Source organism: Coregonus clupeaformis, chromosome 40, assembly GCF_020615455.1.
Source record: "Coregonus clupeaformis isolate EN_2021a chromosome 40, ASM2061545v1, whole genome shotgun sequence".
NCBI lineage: Eukaryota > Metazoa > Chordata > Actinopteri > Salmoniformes > Salmonidae > Coregonus > Coregonus clupeaformis.
In genome coordinates, this window is record NC_059231.1 from 17,757,184 (window position 1) to 17,773,476 (window position 16,293).

The 16,293-nt window shown below is 43.8% G+C and overlaps 1 protein-coding gene across 1 annotated transcript in view; it reads left to right on the forward strand.

Moving 5' to 3' along the window:
• Positions 1 to 15,274, forward strand: part of LOC121554878 (solute carrier family 49 member 4 homolog) — an 87,477-nt gene extending 72,203 nt beyond the window's left edge. Inside the window, exons 8-9 of the mRNA XM_041868598.2 lie at positions 410 to 592; positions 13,123 to 15,274. Of these exons, the coding sequence (XP_041724532.1) occupies positions 410 to 592; positions 13,123 to 13,238 (299 nt within the window). The 3' untranslated portion in view covers positions 13,239 to 15,274. The remainder of the gene's footprint in view (positions 1 to 409; positions 593 to 13,122) is intronic.
• Positions 15,275 to 16,293: the final 1,019 nt, after the last annotated feature.

Consider the following 16,293-nt stretch of genomic DNA (forward strand, 5'->3'; position numbering starts at 1 on the left):
ACACACACACACACACACACTCATGAAAAGACCCAGACGGGCTGCACAGCAGGGTTTTTGCCTGCGGTTTTTCCCCTAATCCACTGTTAAACCACCATTGACTTAGCTGGAATGACATTATGAGTGATCTTTGATATGTAACAATGAGAACCTGGAGGCCGGTATTAGTTCTCATGGAGACACTGTTCTCACGGTCTTGCTAGACTAGTGTCATTTCACACTAGTTATAGTGCCATATGTAAAGCACTTTGTGAACTGTTGTAAAAAGGTCTTTATAAGTCAAATTCTATTGATTCATTGATTAAACCCTGACTCTCTGTCCTCTGCTTTATACAATGTGATTATTGCTTGATTTACTGATTGATTCATTGATTCATTAACACTCCGCCCCTCTCTGTCCTCCCCTCAGCCACCCTGTATACTTCCTGTATCCTGGTGGGCATCTTCATCAACAGTAGTGTACCCATCTTCTTAGAGCTCTTCATCGAGACTGTGTACCCCGTGCCCGAGGGCATCACCTGTGGCGTGGTCACCTTCCTCGGTAACCTGGTCACCGGCTGCCTCCTCTTCTTCCTCACCTTCTACAGCACAGGTAAGACCGACAGGTCGAGCACAGGTACAGCACAAGATAGAGCGATATATAATTAAATGAGAGGAGACAGGTCTAGAGCAGTGTGTCAGATTCAAACCCAGATCAAGAGGTCCAATGTGCCATCCATCTCCACTGAGGATAATTTAAAGAAATAGATAGATACAATAATTAGCTTTCGAGACCTTTTAAGTTATAATATTTATTTAGATTACAATTAAAAACACTGTTTTATCTCTCCCAGACTGGCATTCCTTGTCTGAGTCTTGCGAAGCTTAATATGAAATATGTAAGCACAGCACATAACAGAAAGGACAGAATATCTCTTACCCTCCATCATTTTCCTGGTTTGAATAGAAGCAGGTCGGGAGCCTGTAGAAATATAAACTCAGTGGAGCCGAACCATCAGACCTCCTCTCTGTGTGTTCATCCCAAATGGCACCCTGTTTCCAATGGGCCCTGGTCAAAGGTAGTGCACTATGGAGGGAGTAGGGTGCCATTTGGGAAGAAACCTCTGTTTCCCTCCTCTTTTAGCTGAGCTCCATTCTGTTTGCAGAGCTCCTCTGGCTGATTAACCTTCACTGTAAGGTCAGACACATCACAAAGCCAATCAGGTGGAATGATGAATAATGCTTAGAGAAACTTGACAGGATTCCCCTCTCAAACCCTCTGGAGTAAATAGATAGAATATACTGTATACATATACATATTTATACGAACTGCATTACTATTCATGATATTCACACACACACACACGCATGCATGCACACAAACAAGTACTCACACACACTGACAAGTCCCCCTGGTGGTAAGCTGTATGAACTGACAGATACAGCTGTTGCCTGCCAACTGTATTCCGTCCTGATCTACTGTCTGGCTGGTCCCTCAGAGTACAGGTGGTGGATAGTCAGTCCTTGATTAGGGTGACCACCTTAGACCAGAGGTTCTTTCTCCACTAACAAAGCTGACACCCGGACAGTGCATGTTCACCTATTTGACCGCGAGTGTTCCTGTTCCACCCGGCAACAAGCAGAAAGGGATTCAGGAGATTGGACAGGTCGGGCAGCAGAAGCAGAAGCCAGGTGCTGGTGAATAAACATCAGTTTAGGGACCTTTAGACTGTGATTCTAATCACTAGCGGTATGTGTAAAGTTTCCTCAGCATGGAGCGAGCTAGTGATTTAATCATGAATTACCCATCAGTATAGATACATGCTTCCCAAATAGCACCCTATTCTCTTTATAGTGCACTACTCTTGACCAGGGCTCATAGGGCTCTGGTCAAAAGTAGTGCACTATATTAGGGAATAGGGTGCTATTTGGGACGCAGCAACAGTGTCAAATGTCGACAGCCTTGCGGCGTCAGATGCAGATCAGCAAACAGATACAGGCCTCATAAAGTATAAATGTTCCCCCTTCTAGTCGGTGGTGGTGAATGACAGCCTGGTGGATGTGTACAGAGGGGTCTGTTTGTGTACTGGAGGCTTGAAGCTGGAGGCTGCCTATGTGGTCAGAACTGAGAAGGGAACAGTGTTGGCAGCTTCCTCTCTCCCTCTGACATCCAGGAAGATTCAACCGAGATTAGAGAACTTTGGCTCAGCTTTAGCTTTTCAAATCTGACCTTGTTGCGGTCACAGACAATAGTGTGGTTTCTGTTACCCATTGGTCTCTCTCTCTCTCTCTCGCTCTCTCTCTTTCTTTTCTGTTCTGAGTGATGCTCAGAGGCTATACCCAGCTGAGACTGGTCTGAGATCTGTAGTTATGGGCCCATACATCTTGAGTAGCAGGCTCTTGTGATATTCCTGTGTGGACTGCACACTCTTGATGACTGCCAGTAGCTCAGCCCTTTATAAGTAGAGAAGTTGGTGTTCCTCAGGGCTCAGTGTTAGGACCAATTAATATGATATTTACATGTCCCTAGAAATGTAGAGACCATTGGTTTAGATACTAGTTGAGATACTAATAACTACAGCTAAATCCAGCTCGTTCATGGTGTCTGTGTCCTGTTGATCAATCTTTGTGGATGAACTGAGGAGAACATTCTACCACCACTAACAGTATGATAGCATTCCAATATTTTCTCTCCTACCTCTAATTCATCCTTCATTAATTTCAACCTTATACCGTAATTGATGTGACAGATACAGTTGAAGTCGGAAGTTTACATATACTTTAGCAAAATACATTTAAACTCAGTTTTTCACAATTCCTGACATTTAATCCTAGTAAAAATTCCCTGTCTTAGGTCAGTTAGGATCACCACTTTGTTTTAAGAATGTGAAATGTCAGAATAATAGTAGAGTGAATGATTTATTTCAGCTTTTATTTATTTAATCACATTCCCAGTGGGTCAAAAGTTTACATACACTCAATTAGTATTTGGTAGCATGGCCTTTAAATTGTTTAACTTGGGTCAAACGTTTTAGGTAGCCTTCCACAAGCTTCCCACAATAAGTTGGGTGAATTTTGGCCCATTCCTCCTGACAGAGCTGGTGTAACTGAGTCAGGTTTGTAGGCCTCCTTGCTCGCACACGCTTTTTCAGTTCTGCCCACACATTTTCTATAGGATTGAGGTCAGGGCTTTGAGATGGCCACTCCAATACCTTGATTTTGTTGTCCTTAAGCCATTTTGCCACAACTTTGGAAGTATGCTTGGGGTCATTGTCCATTTGGAAGACCCATTTGCGACCAAGCTTTAACTTCCTGACTGATGTCTTGAGATGTTGCTTCAATATAACCACATAATTTTCCTTCCTTATGATGCCATCTATTTTGTGAAGTGCACCATTCCCTCCTGCAGCAAAGCACCCCCACAGCATGATGCTGCCACCCCCATGCTTCACAGTTGGGATGGTGTTCTTCGGCTTGCAAGAGACACCCTTTTTCCTCCAAACATAACGATGGTCATTATGGCCAAACAGTTCTATTTTTGTTTCATCAGACCAGAGGACATTTCTCCAAAAAGTACGATCTTTGTCCCCATGTGCAGTTGCAAACCGTAGTCTGGCTTTTTTATGGCGGTTTTGGAGCAGTGGCTTCTTCCTTACTGAGTGGCCTTTCAGGTTTTGTCGATATAGGACTCGTTTTACTGTGGATATACACTGCTCAAAAAAGTTAAGGGAACACTTAAACAACACAATGTAACTCCAAGTCAATCACACTTCTGTGAAATCAAACTGTCCACTTAGGAAGCAACACTGATTGACAATACATTTCACATGCTGTTGTGCAAATGGAATAGACAACAGGTGGAAATTATAGGCAATTAGCAAGACACCCCCAATAAAGGACTGGTTTTGCAGGTGGTGACCACAGACCACTTCTCAGTTCCTATGCTTCCTGGCTGATGTTTTGGTCACTTTTGAATGCTGGTGGTGCTTTCACTCTAGTGGTAGCATGAGACGGAGTCTACAACCCACACAAGTGGCTCAGGTAGTGCAGCTCATCCAGGATGGCACATCAATGTGAGCTGTGGCAAGAAGGTTTGCTGTGTCTGTCAGCGTAGTGTCCAGAGCATGGAGGCGCTACCAGGAGACAGGCCAGTACATCAGGAGACGTGGAGGAGGCCGTAGGAGGGCAACAACCCAGCAGCAGGACTGCTACCTCCGCCTTTGTGCAAGGAGGAGCAGGAGGAGCACTGCCAGAGCCCTGCAAAATGACCTCCAGCAGGCCACAAATGTGCATGTGTCTGCTCAAACGGTCAGAAACAGACTCCATGAGGGTGGTATGAGGGCCCGACGTCCACAGGTGGGGGTTGTGCTTACAGCCCCACACCATGCAGGACGTTTGGCATTTGCCAGAGAACACCAAGATTGGCAAATTCGCCACTGGCGCCCTGTGCTCTTCACAGATGAAAGCAGGTTCACACTGAGCACATGTGACAGAGTCTGGAGACGCCGTGGAGAACATTCTGCTGCCTGCAACATCCTCCAGCATGACCGGTTTGGCGGTGGGTCAGTCATGGTGTGGGGTGGCATTTCTTTCCTCCATGTGCTCGCCAGAGGTAGCCTGACTGCCATTAGGTACTGAGATGAGATCCTCAGACCCCTTGTGAGACCATATGCTGGTGCGGTTGGCCCTGGGTTCCTCCTAATGCAAGACAATGCTAGACCTCATGTGGCTGGAGTGTGTCAGCAGTTCCTGCAAGAGGAAGGCATTGATGCTATGGACTGTCCCGCCCGTTCCCCAGACCTGAATCCAATTGAGCACATCTGGGACATCATGTCTTGCTCCATCCACCAACACCACGTTGCACCACAGACTGTCCAGGAGTTGGCGGATGCTTTAGTCCAGGTCTGGGAGGAGATCCCTCAGGAGACCATCCGCCACCTCATCAGGAGCATGCCCAGGCATTGTAGGGAGGTCATACAGGCACGTGGAGGCCACACACACTACTGGGCCTCATTTTGACTTGTTTTAAGGACATTACATCAAAGTTGGATCAGCCTGTAGTGTGGTTTTCCACTTTAATTTTGACCTCCATGGGTTGATACATTTGATTTCCATTGATAATTTTTGTGTGATTTTGTTGTCAGCACATTCAACTATGTAAAGAAAAAAGTATTTAATAAGATTATTTCATTCATTCAGATCTAGGATGTGTTATTTTAGTGTTCCCTTTATTTTTTTGAGCAGTGTAGATACTTTTGTACCTGTTTCCTCCAGCATCTTCACAAGGTCCTTTGCTGTTGTTCTGGGATTGATTTGCACTTTTTGCACCAAAGTACGTTCATCTCTAGGAGACAGAACGCGTCTCCTTCCTGAGCAGTATGACGGCTGCGTGGTCCCATGGTGTTTATACTTGCGTACTATTGTTTGTACAGATGAACGTGGTACCTTCAGGCGTTTGGAAATTGCTCCCAGGGATGAACCAGACTTGTGGAGGTCTACCATTTATTTCGGAGTTCTTGGCTGATTTCTTTTGATTTTCCCATGATGTCAAGCAAAGAGGCACTGAGTTTGAAGGTAGGCCTTGAAATATATCCACAGGTACACCTCCAATTGACTCAAATGATGTCAATTAGCCTATCAAAAGCTTCTAAAACCATGACATCATTTTCTGGAATTTTCCAAGCTGTTTAAAGGCACAGTCAATTTAGTGTATGTAAACTTCTGACCCACTGGAATTGTGATACAGTGAATTATAAGTGAAATAATCTGTCTGTAAACAATTGTTGGAAAGATTACTTGTGTCATGCACAAAGTACAGTGAGGGAAAAAATTATTTGATCCCCTGCTGATTTTGTACGTTTGCCCACTGACAAAGACATGATCGGTCTATAATTTTAATGGTAGGTTTATTTGAACAGTGAGAGACAGAATAACAACAAAAAAATCCTGAAAAACGCATGTCAAAAATGTTATAAATTGATTTGCATTTTAATGAGGGAAATAAGTATTTGACCCCCTCTCAATAAGAAAGATTTCTGGCTCCCAGGTGTCTTTTATACAGGTAATGAGCTGAGATTAGGAGCACACTCTTAAAGGGAGATTTCCTATTCTCAGTTTGTTACCTGTATAAAAAGCCTGTCCACAGAAGCATTCAATCAGATCCCAAACTCTCCACCATGGCCAAGACCAAAAAGCTCTCCAAGGATGTCAGGGACAAGATTGTAGACCTACACAAGGCTGGAATGGGCTACAAGACCATCGCCAAGCAGCTTGGTGAGAAGGTGACAACAGTTGGTGTGATTATTTGCAAATGGAAGAAACACAAAATAACTGTCAATCTCCCTCGGCCTGGGGCTCCATGCAAGATCTCACCTCGTGGAGTTGCAATGATCATGAGAACGGTGAGGAATCAGCCCAGAACTACACGGGAGGATCTTGTCAATGATCTCAAGGCAGCTGGGACCATAGTCACCAAGAAAACAATTGGTAACACACTACGCCGTGAAGGACTGAAATCCTGCAGCACCCGCAAGGTCCCCCTGCTCAAGAAAGCACATATACAGGCCCGTCTGAAGTTTGCCAATGAACATCTGAATGATTCAGAGGAGAACTGGGTGAAAGTGTTGTGGTCAGATGAGACCAAAATCGAGCTCTTTGCCATCAACTCAACTCGCCGTGTTTGGAGGACGAGGAATGCTGCCTATGACCCCAAGAACACCATCCCCACCGTCAAACATGGAGGTGGGAGCATTATGCTTTGGGGGTGTTTTTCTGCTAAGGGGACAGGACAACTTCACCGCATCAAAGGGACGATGGACGGGGCCATGTACCGTCAAATCTTGGGTGAGAACCTCCTTCCCTCAGCCAGGGCATTGAAAACGGGTTGTGGATGGGTATTCCAGCATGACAATGACCCAAAACACACGGCCAAGGCAACAAAGGAGTGGCTCAAGAAGAAGCACATTAAGGTCCTGGAGTGGCCTAGCCAGTCTCCAGACCTTAATCCCATAGAAAATCTGTGGAGGGAGCTGAAGGTTCGAGTTGCCGAATGTCAGCCTCGAAACCTTAATGACTTGGAGAAGATCTGCAAAGAGGATTGGGACAAAATCCCTCCTGAGATGTGTGCAAAGCTGGTGGCCAACTACAAGAAACGTCTGACCTCTGTGATTGCCAACAAGGGTTTTGCCACCAAGTACTAAGTCATGTTTTGCAGAGGGGTCAAATACTTATTTCCCTCATTAAAATGCAAATCAATTTATAACATTTTTGTCATGCATTTTTCTGGATTTTGTTGTTGTTATTCTGTCTCTCACTGTTCAAATAAACCTACCATTAAAATTATAGACTGATCATGTCTTTGTCAGTGGGCAAACGTACAAAATCAGCAGGGGATCAAATACTTTTTCCCCTCACTGTAGATGTCCTAACCGAATTGCCAAAACTATAGTTTGTTAACAAGAAATTGGTGGAGTGGTTGAAAAACGAGTTTTAATGACTCCAACCTAGGTGTATGTAAACTTCCGACTTCAACTGTATGTTGGTGTGGAATTCAAGCTGCAGAATTCCATATAAATCTTTGCCTTTTCAAAATCCTCCCCACTCTCTCCTACATTTAAAATGGGCGATTTTAGCCTCAAAGATGTTCATTTATTTTTTGGTTATGGTTCATTTTAAATTGTCTGTTACTGCCCACTGCCAAAATAACTAATTCCGAAGCACCTCCTATTTGAAATAGACACAGTCATATTAAATGACGAAACAGTCTCAATGTCTACCCACCGAGTCAGAATATTCTGACACTAATAGAAAGTAATTATTCTCATTTTGTTTCATTTAACATTTTATGATTTCATTTCGATGAGTTAAGTCATATTTATATCGGATAAATGTCAGCCAGCTCCATTCCCCTTTCCCCTAAAAAAAACAGCTGAGGAAAGTGAGAGTGGGAGGACTAAATCAGTCTGAAACGAGACGTCCATTTTAAACGCACCAGCATCATTGGCCACAATTAGGAATAATTGCGGCAGCGATAAGTGACTTCTGCTCGCGACTCAGCGTCCGTGCGTGTGTGAGTTTGTGTGTGTGCGTGCGTGTGTGTGTAAGGCTGTGGCGGTCATGAAATTTTGTCAGCCAGTTATTGTCATGCAAATGCAGCCGGTTTCACGATAATTGACCGTTGATTAACATTAACACATTCAGCATCTCCAGGCCTCCACCCATACAAGCCGCAAACAAGACGCTGATGCGGGCATTGTACATCTACATTTTTTAAAAGTCTAAGAAATCAAGTTAATGTACACCATCACAAAAAATCCATAATTTGTTTTAGGCAGGTCTAAAGAAACATTATGATATGATGAAAATGTATTTCATGTTCTTCATTTTAGAAGAACAGAATATGAGTTGGCCTACTGTATGTTATCTGGCTATGGCTTTTTCATTTAGCAGACAAGATATGCTTATAAGTCCTGTGCCATTATTTTATATTATATGATTTTATAGTAAGAAGGATATAATTGAACTTTTTCCCATTCCGGAGAGAGTGTGCATATGAAGTGGCTATGTTGAGCGTGAAAGTGATCATTTGAAACAGGTCATATACGCTAGATTCTGAGTTATTTGGCAACTTTCGTTGTGAACGATAGTTGTGAACGATAGAATGTCTTAGAAATCAAAACTTATATGGGCTGCATGATGTGACTATAGGCTATTGATGATTTGAGAAAGTCATAAAAAAAAGCTTGCATTCTGTTCCTTGCCTCAGGCTTGCCACTGTTCTCTCATCAATCGATAATATTTTCACCCATCAGACTATTCTCAATTTAATTTGTCTTTACTAATAATTATCTAATGGGCAGGAATAGGGGCAGGAACATGTAATCTGTATGTACTCGAATAGCGAATAGAGGCCATTTTCCCACAGTTTGTTTTTCAATCATGCCGGGTAGGCTACTCCTGTTTTATAGCGGAGCATGTGCTTAATATGAGCAGCTGATTAATAAATATAGTAGCAGCTGATCCTCCTCTTTTTAGTGGCAACCATTAAAACTCTGCTTTCACACGGGATTGAATATAGAAATGTCTAGGCTTATAAGAACACTTATTTCACTCCACGCATCAACCACTGTTTGAGGAGCATGCAGCCTCTCGCTGCGCGACAGGTGATATTCCGCCCATCCAACATCTGTATGCCATGGGCTCTCCAACCCTGTTCCTGCAGCTACCCAGTGCTTAATTTGGGAAACCAAGTGAATTCTGTTCGGGAACGTCGATAGTAACATGTTTTCACAACGAAACATATTTAATTAAACTGTTGACAGCCCCTCCCTCTGCGCGCTCGAGAAAGGAATGAAGGAGAGAGAGGAGGAGATGGAAACGCACGGTGGTGAGATATTCTGTAGCTAAAAGTAATGTGTCAGCCTATTAATTATGAAAATATAACAAAATCCCTACTACTAGGCTATTCAAATACAAATTCACTGTAATTGTAGGCTAACTCTGTAAGCCGCCTTACACAATCAATGGACCAACAGCATTGTCTAGGCCTATACATTCTCTCCCGGACTCATGGATAGAAAGTTTGGAGCGTAGCATAAGGTAACCAGCCCATCAAGTATGCATAATAATAAAGTCCATATTCAAAGGTGACTAGAATTTGTTTAATTTTGGAGCATAGACTAGACCAATTATGTACCAAAGACATCTTAAATCAGTTATTTTTGTAAATATTTTTTTTGCCATGCATAATATGCGGTAGGCTACTAGGCTATGTATTGTATAAAGGCACAATCATTATTTTAATTCTGTTTTTTTTTCTGCCGTTTGTATATAGTCCTATGCATATCCATAAGCTCTAATATGCATGTGGTGTTTTGAATTAATCATCACCTTAGAAAGCGTTGTACATTTCGTTGTGTAATGCTTTGAAACAACATCCACAATGACCATGTTTTCCACTCAGTTTCAACCTTTTGTTGAACTTCTTTCTTCAAATTGATCAATCACAGTGAGGTGAGTTTTAAAAGCACATACTGTTTTGATGATAAGTGTTTGATGTGATTTTCGAAAGCATTTGCATTGATGTCAGAGTGGTTAGAGGGACAATAGAACGCTGAGTACCAGGCCATTAGCAACCTGACTGTCATTAGCGAGTTGGGTATTACCAACACATGTCCAGAGTGCATAAGAGGAGATTACCGTGACTCAACAGTCTTGGAATTTTACTGCGGTCGTGACTCATGACTGCAGGTGTGGCAGTAATACGTTCATCACAACAGCTCTATGCGTGCATAAGGTGAGGTGTCAGAGCTAAACGCCCGTCTGTGTCTGGCCTCGACGCCCTCCCCCCAGGCCCCCGTGTACCTGCTTTGTGTGCCAGCCTGTGGGTGTTTGCAGCGTTTTATGTTTTTCCACTCCCTCCCGCTGGTGAGGGCTATTTCACAGCTTTTAGACCCTCACTTCTGAAATCAACAGAGACAAAGACAGAAGGGGAAGAGACAGCTGCAGTCGGACCCCTAATTATTACTACTGTGACTGTTAAATATCAGTTAACAAATACACTGAGTGTACAGAACATTAAGAACACCTTCCTAATATTGAGTTGCAGTCTATGTCATGGAAAGAGCAGGTGTTCCTAATATTTTGTACACTCAGTGTAGAGCTAGAGGAAGAAGTGAAAACATCATTTAAATTGGCCTTTCTAACTGTCAGCTGGGTATTATCACTGACCTACTGGAGCTATGATAGCCTGTGAGGAATTGCATCATCGTCTCTCTCCCCAGAGGCTCTTTCCTTATTAATGTTCAGAAAGGGAAGTTATGTCCACTCCTATTCCCCTGTGATTTGCTGTTCAAGCAACTCCAAAGAGTTTTGTTTTCTCTCTTACTTTCCACACACTGCAGCCCCGCCACTCCTCACTCTCGAGCCAGTTAGCCACTTCTTTACCACCAGATACCTGACTGGACTAGCTGAGATATTCTGTTGGTTGGTGGGCATACATAGACACATTAGCATTCATTCAGACTCTACACCAATTCGCACATCTCTCCTCCCTACGGCTCTCCTCCCTCTCTTCAATCTAAATGGATGAGTCTGGGGCAGGCAGGCTGTGGAGACAGAGCTGTCAGATAAACACAACTCCCTTAACCTGCCACAACACCAGGCAACAGGTTACTGAGCTAACCTGATTAATGAGTGTGCTACTTCAGGATGAAACATCCTCCACCTCTTCACTTCTCTTTCCTCTCTCTCTGCCCACTGAGCTCTGGACCCACAGATGTTCTCTCTCTGCCCACTGAGCTCTGGACCCACAGATGTTCTCTCTCTGCCCACTGAGCTCTGGACCCACAGATGTTCTCTCTCTGTCCACTGTGCTCTGGACCCACATATGTTCTCTCTCTGCCCACTGAGCTCTGGACCCACATATGTTCTCTCTCTGTCCACTGAGCTCTGGACCCACAGATGTTCTCTCTCTGTCCACTGAGCTCTGGACCCACAGATGTTCTCTCTCTCTGTCCATTGAGCTCTGGACCCACAGATGTTCTCTCTCTGCCCACTGAGTTCTGGACCCACAGATGTTATCTCTGTCCACTATGCTCTGGACCCACAGATGTTCTCTCTCTGTCCACTGAGCTCTGGACCCACAGATGTTCTCTCTCTCTGTCCACTGAGCTCTGGACCCACAGATGTTCTCTCTCTGTCCACTGAGCTCTGGACCCACAGATGTTATCTCTGTCCACTGAGCTCTGGACCCACAGATGTTCTCTCTCTCTGTCCACCGAGCTCTGGACCCACAGATGTTGTGCCCAGATGTTCAGAGACTATTCCTCTCTAACTCACCCCTATGTCCCCTTCCCATCTGGGCACTCTGAATGTTCTCTGTGTACCCCGTTGTAGGTGTAGGCAGCCAGCATACGTGAAAGAATAAGCCAGAAAATTACAGTTTTTTAAATCCTGTGTGCAATGCACCCTTGTCTCCTTCACCTTACCCTGGTGGAGTGGTGGATCCTTCCTGGCTGACTCACTCAGAGATTTGGTGGAGGGCCAAATCATAGAATTTACCCAAACAGGCCAAACAGCTGACCTAGCCTGATTCTCACTTTTCACCCATTGATTGAGCCGCTCACTTCAGGGGCAAATGATCAACCGCATTATTGGACCGGCCTTCTGAAATTGAAATGCTCTGCAGGGGGAATTATGGTGCGTGCTCTGCTCAGTCCCCAGGGGTCAGTGAGTTTTGATCTCATTTCTCTATATTTAGTACTGCTGGTTCCTGCTGGTCCTTCATCAGGGCTCAGCTAGCTGCTGGAGGCCTGTCATCTTCTGCCTTATCAGGCCGTGTGGGTCCCCTCTTAGTGGTGGGGATGCTGGGCACCCCGATCACTGTCTCTCTTTCTGTTTCTCTCTCTTTCTCTCTCTCTCTCACCCACACCTCTGTATCATGTTAGAGGGCATGCCTAGTACTGTGCAGCTGACTATATCTAGCGATTTCTTTTCCTGGGGCAGTAACAGGAAGTAATGTGTGCATCAAAATGTATGCAGCTCTACGGCTGTGTGTGTGTGTGCATGCAGGAGTTGATGTGTGTAGATGGAGGTAGTGTAGAACCATAGCTCACACCAATTAGTCCCACTCCACCTGGCTTTCCATAACCTCTTCATTACAGTCCTGCTGAGCTCTAAGCTAGGGCCACCTGAGCTTGGAACAGGAAAACAGGGGGAAAAGATTAACCTCTGAGGTTCAAGTTTAGGTCAATGCTGAAGGGAAAAAATGGGCTATTACTTACATAACTTACATTATTTAGATGCATGAAACAAAGTTCAGCCAATTCCTAAATCATTCCCACTCTAGGTTATACTGTGTGATTAGGGCTTGTTTTCAGGTAATGGACATAAATAACTTCCTCACATTATACTATTGTATGTCATCGGTTTTTGGCATCGTTTTATACGCAGTCACGAAGTCAATACTTGAACTAAGTGATTGGTTGTTCTTGACATCTGTTATAAAGTCATTGATGTACAGTAGTGTACCGATGATGACTTGCCTGCAGTGAGCATAGAGATACAGATCAGTGACCTTCAATGAAGATTTACCTACAAATAATGTTCCCTTTCCCTCTCTTCTCTTCTCCCCCGTCTCCTCAGAGTTGTCGTGGCTGAACTGGTGTCTGACGGGCTCCTGTGCCTTCAGCCTGGTCCTCATCCTCTTCTTCAGGGAATCCTACGACCGCCTCTACCTAGACGTCTTTGTTTCAGTCTGACAGACAACACACTAAGAAACTGAACCAAGAGGAAAACAGACTGGAACAGTGTTAAACACATTGCTCAAAGAAGAGGAAGAAGAAACAAGAGATATAGGAAGTCCAACCTAGCGCTCTTTTTTACGTTTTATTAATTATAACTAACTGTAGTTGTAAATGTGTTTATATGACGGTGGTTGGTGATGCATTGTGATGTAGCCAATGAGAAGAGCTGAAGGGCCAAGGGCCTCAGAGTTAACATTAATGACTAACTGTCTAAGTGACTGTTTGGCCTGCTGGTCCTCAGATGCAGCATCGTCTTTTCTTTTTCGTAGTGTAAAGTTTAAACTACAGTTGAACCGTTGTTTTTTTTACCTGGTCATGGCATGATGAGGGACTGTTGTTGTTTACAGACGTAATGTCTAAAGAGGCACTCTGTGGCAGGTGACCTGTGAACTGGCTGTTCTCTGGTTTTAATTAGGAAGGACAGGCCTGATTGGCTGAGTAGCTCTAGCAGCCAATCAGCAGGCCCCACCGTGCCCGTCTGTTCTAACAAGGGACCGCATAGCGTTTTAGTGTCACTCATAACTGCTGGTTATGAATTGCAGGGGGATATTGTCAAACTGAGCTGTTCCGTAAAGGACCTGGGTACCTGTCGTTTAATAGTGACATGTGGTCTCCCTTTTTTAACCCCCACCCTCTCTCTCAACGAATATTACGCAAGACTGATAATGACAAACCCTTCCTCCCCACCTGCATTTATATATTTTTTAAAAATCTCCCTATGGGATTGAATTGATTGGACGCAACGCTGGTCCCTTTCAGTGTCGTGGGCTGTGATTGGATGAGCCCCATTGAATGTCTCTCTCGGCATGCAAAGTCGGAGCTCTCAACTCTCTCTCTGTGTATTTCGAGGCTCTGCTGTGCAGGTCTCATGGTGTAACGACACGATCCGTTTTCATTAGCAGTTGATAATGAGGAAGTAGGAAGTAGCAGTTTCCCCATTGTGACCTTTCAGCTCTGTTAAAGAAACTGACTACAGGAGTCAGCCATTTTGTTTCCGAGTTGGTTATTATGCAGACATTTTAGAAGTTGTTCTCAAATGTTTTTTTTCTTCGTTTTTACAGTTTGTTATAATATATGGGAGATTTTAAAAAATTTGAACTAGGCAATACATCATTTCTTTAAAAATATTCCTCAGTAGACATGTCCGTTATTATTACAGATATTTATTTATTGAGGGATCAGAACACTAACGCAGTTGATAACAGTAACAGAAACAAATACATAGACGTGGCTGATTCTGTATGGAAATGGAGTAATGGAGCCACATAACAAAACCAGGAAGCTGGTCTACATGTAATGCACAACGTTCACCAGCAGGGATCGCTGTGCTGAGGACACTGCCAAAAGAGGGAGATTTTTCTGTTAGCAGCTCTTTCCCTGGCATGCATGGAGTTGAAGGTGGTGATGCTTCCCACCATAGACAAAACAGACGCTTAGAAAACTGACGTCCAACGGGAAAGACAGGAACAACAAGGAACAAACTCAGCACAGAGTTTGCAAGGTGCGACTGGGAACTGACAACCTCTGTACAAGGGGTTGTCAGTTCCCAGTCACTCAGCTGTGCGGCAGAGAAACTGTCTGTGGGAAAAGTTTGTATCTGTTTTTCTTTGGGGTATATGTATATGTATGTCCTAAAAAACTTGCTTTTCCTTTACTCCTTGTTTTACATTTTTACTCTCCGTGTAGAGAAAGGTAATTTTTCTCATTACCATAGTGATAGAACACTTTGTTTTATCTCTATGTTCTTTACCTTCAATACCTTGTGACATGTTGCCTTAATTACCTGTGATCTGTGCATTATGTCCCCACCCACACTGTGTCGATGAGGTAGTCTGTATGTGGATGTGAAGTGAAACTTACGTTTCCATTACACTGCTAATCATGAGTTCCTGGGTTGGGGGAATAGATGTGCTTATCCTTGTACTGTGAAAACAAAAACTAACGTATGAGATTTTAAGCACCTTATTAAAAATAGAGTTTGAAAAAATATATCCACTCTTCTCTTCTCCTTCATTTACAGTTTCACAATTAACTGTAGACCAAGTGAACATGGATGTTTTGAAAGTAAAAAAATACTGTAGTTATGGATGAACATACATGCTATGTTTTTTTTTGTTTTGTTTTTTTAGTCATTTAGCAGACACTCTTATCCAGAGTGACTTACAGGAGCAATTAGGGTTAAGTGCCTTGCTCAAGGGTACATCGACAGATCTTTCACCTAGTCGGTTTGGGGATTAGAACCAGCGACCTTTCGTTGTTCTGGTTGTTCTGGTAGGGCTGTAACATTCTCACACATATCCCTGTATCTACTGTATGTAAACCCAGCCCAGTGCTCTGAGGACATTTCACTTTTCCTTCCAGGAAATGTCAGCTCTCATTTCCCCATTTCCAGTTAATGAAACAAATCAACTTCAACATACATTACCTCGCTATTGTAAAGTCCATAAAGACCCCTATATCCCCTAGAACAGTGTTTCTCAACTCCAGTACCTCCAGTACCTCCAGTACCTCCAGTACCCCAGTAAATGTTTTTGTTGTGGCCCGGACAAGCACAAGGCTCATGGTTTGGATAAGCATTTGTTTGGGTGTGCCTCAGCCTGGATCAGAACACACCCTACACAACGCTCATGACCCAGGGGGTGAACTGGAATGTAATAGTACTCCAGCATTAGTCCTCACACTATCCTCTATGGCAGGGTTTGCCAAACTCGGTCCTGGGGCCCCCCCTGGGTGCACATTTTGGTTTTTGCCCTAGCACTACACAGCTGATTCAAATAATTAAAGCTTGATTATGAGTTGGTTATCTGAATCAGCTGTGTAGTGCTAGGGCTAAAACCAAAACGTGCACCCGGGGGGGCTAGGACCGAGTTAGCGAAACCCTGCTCTATGGGAATAGAGAGGGCCTCAGTAATATGCACAAGTATTTCGCTTTCAGGGTAGTTGGATTGCAGTTCATTGCACCAGTGCAGAGAAGCAAGAATAGTCTTTATAATGTAGTGTAGTGTAGTTA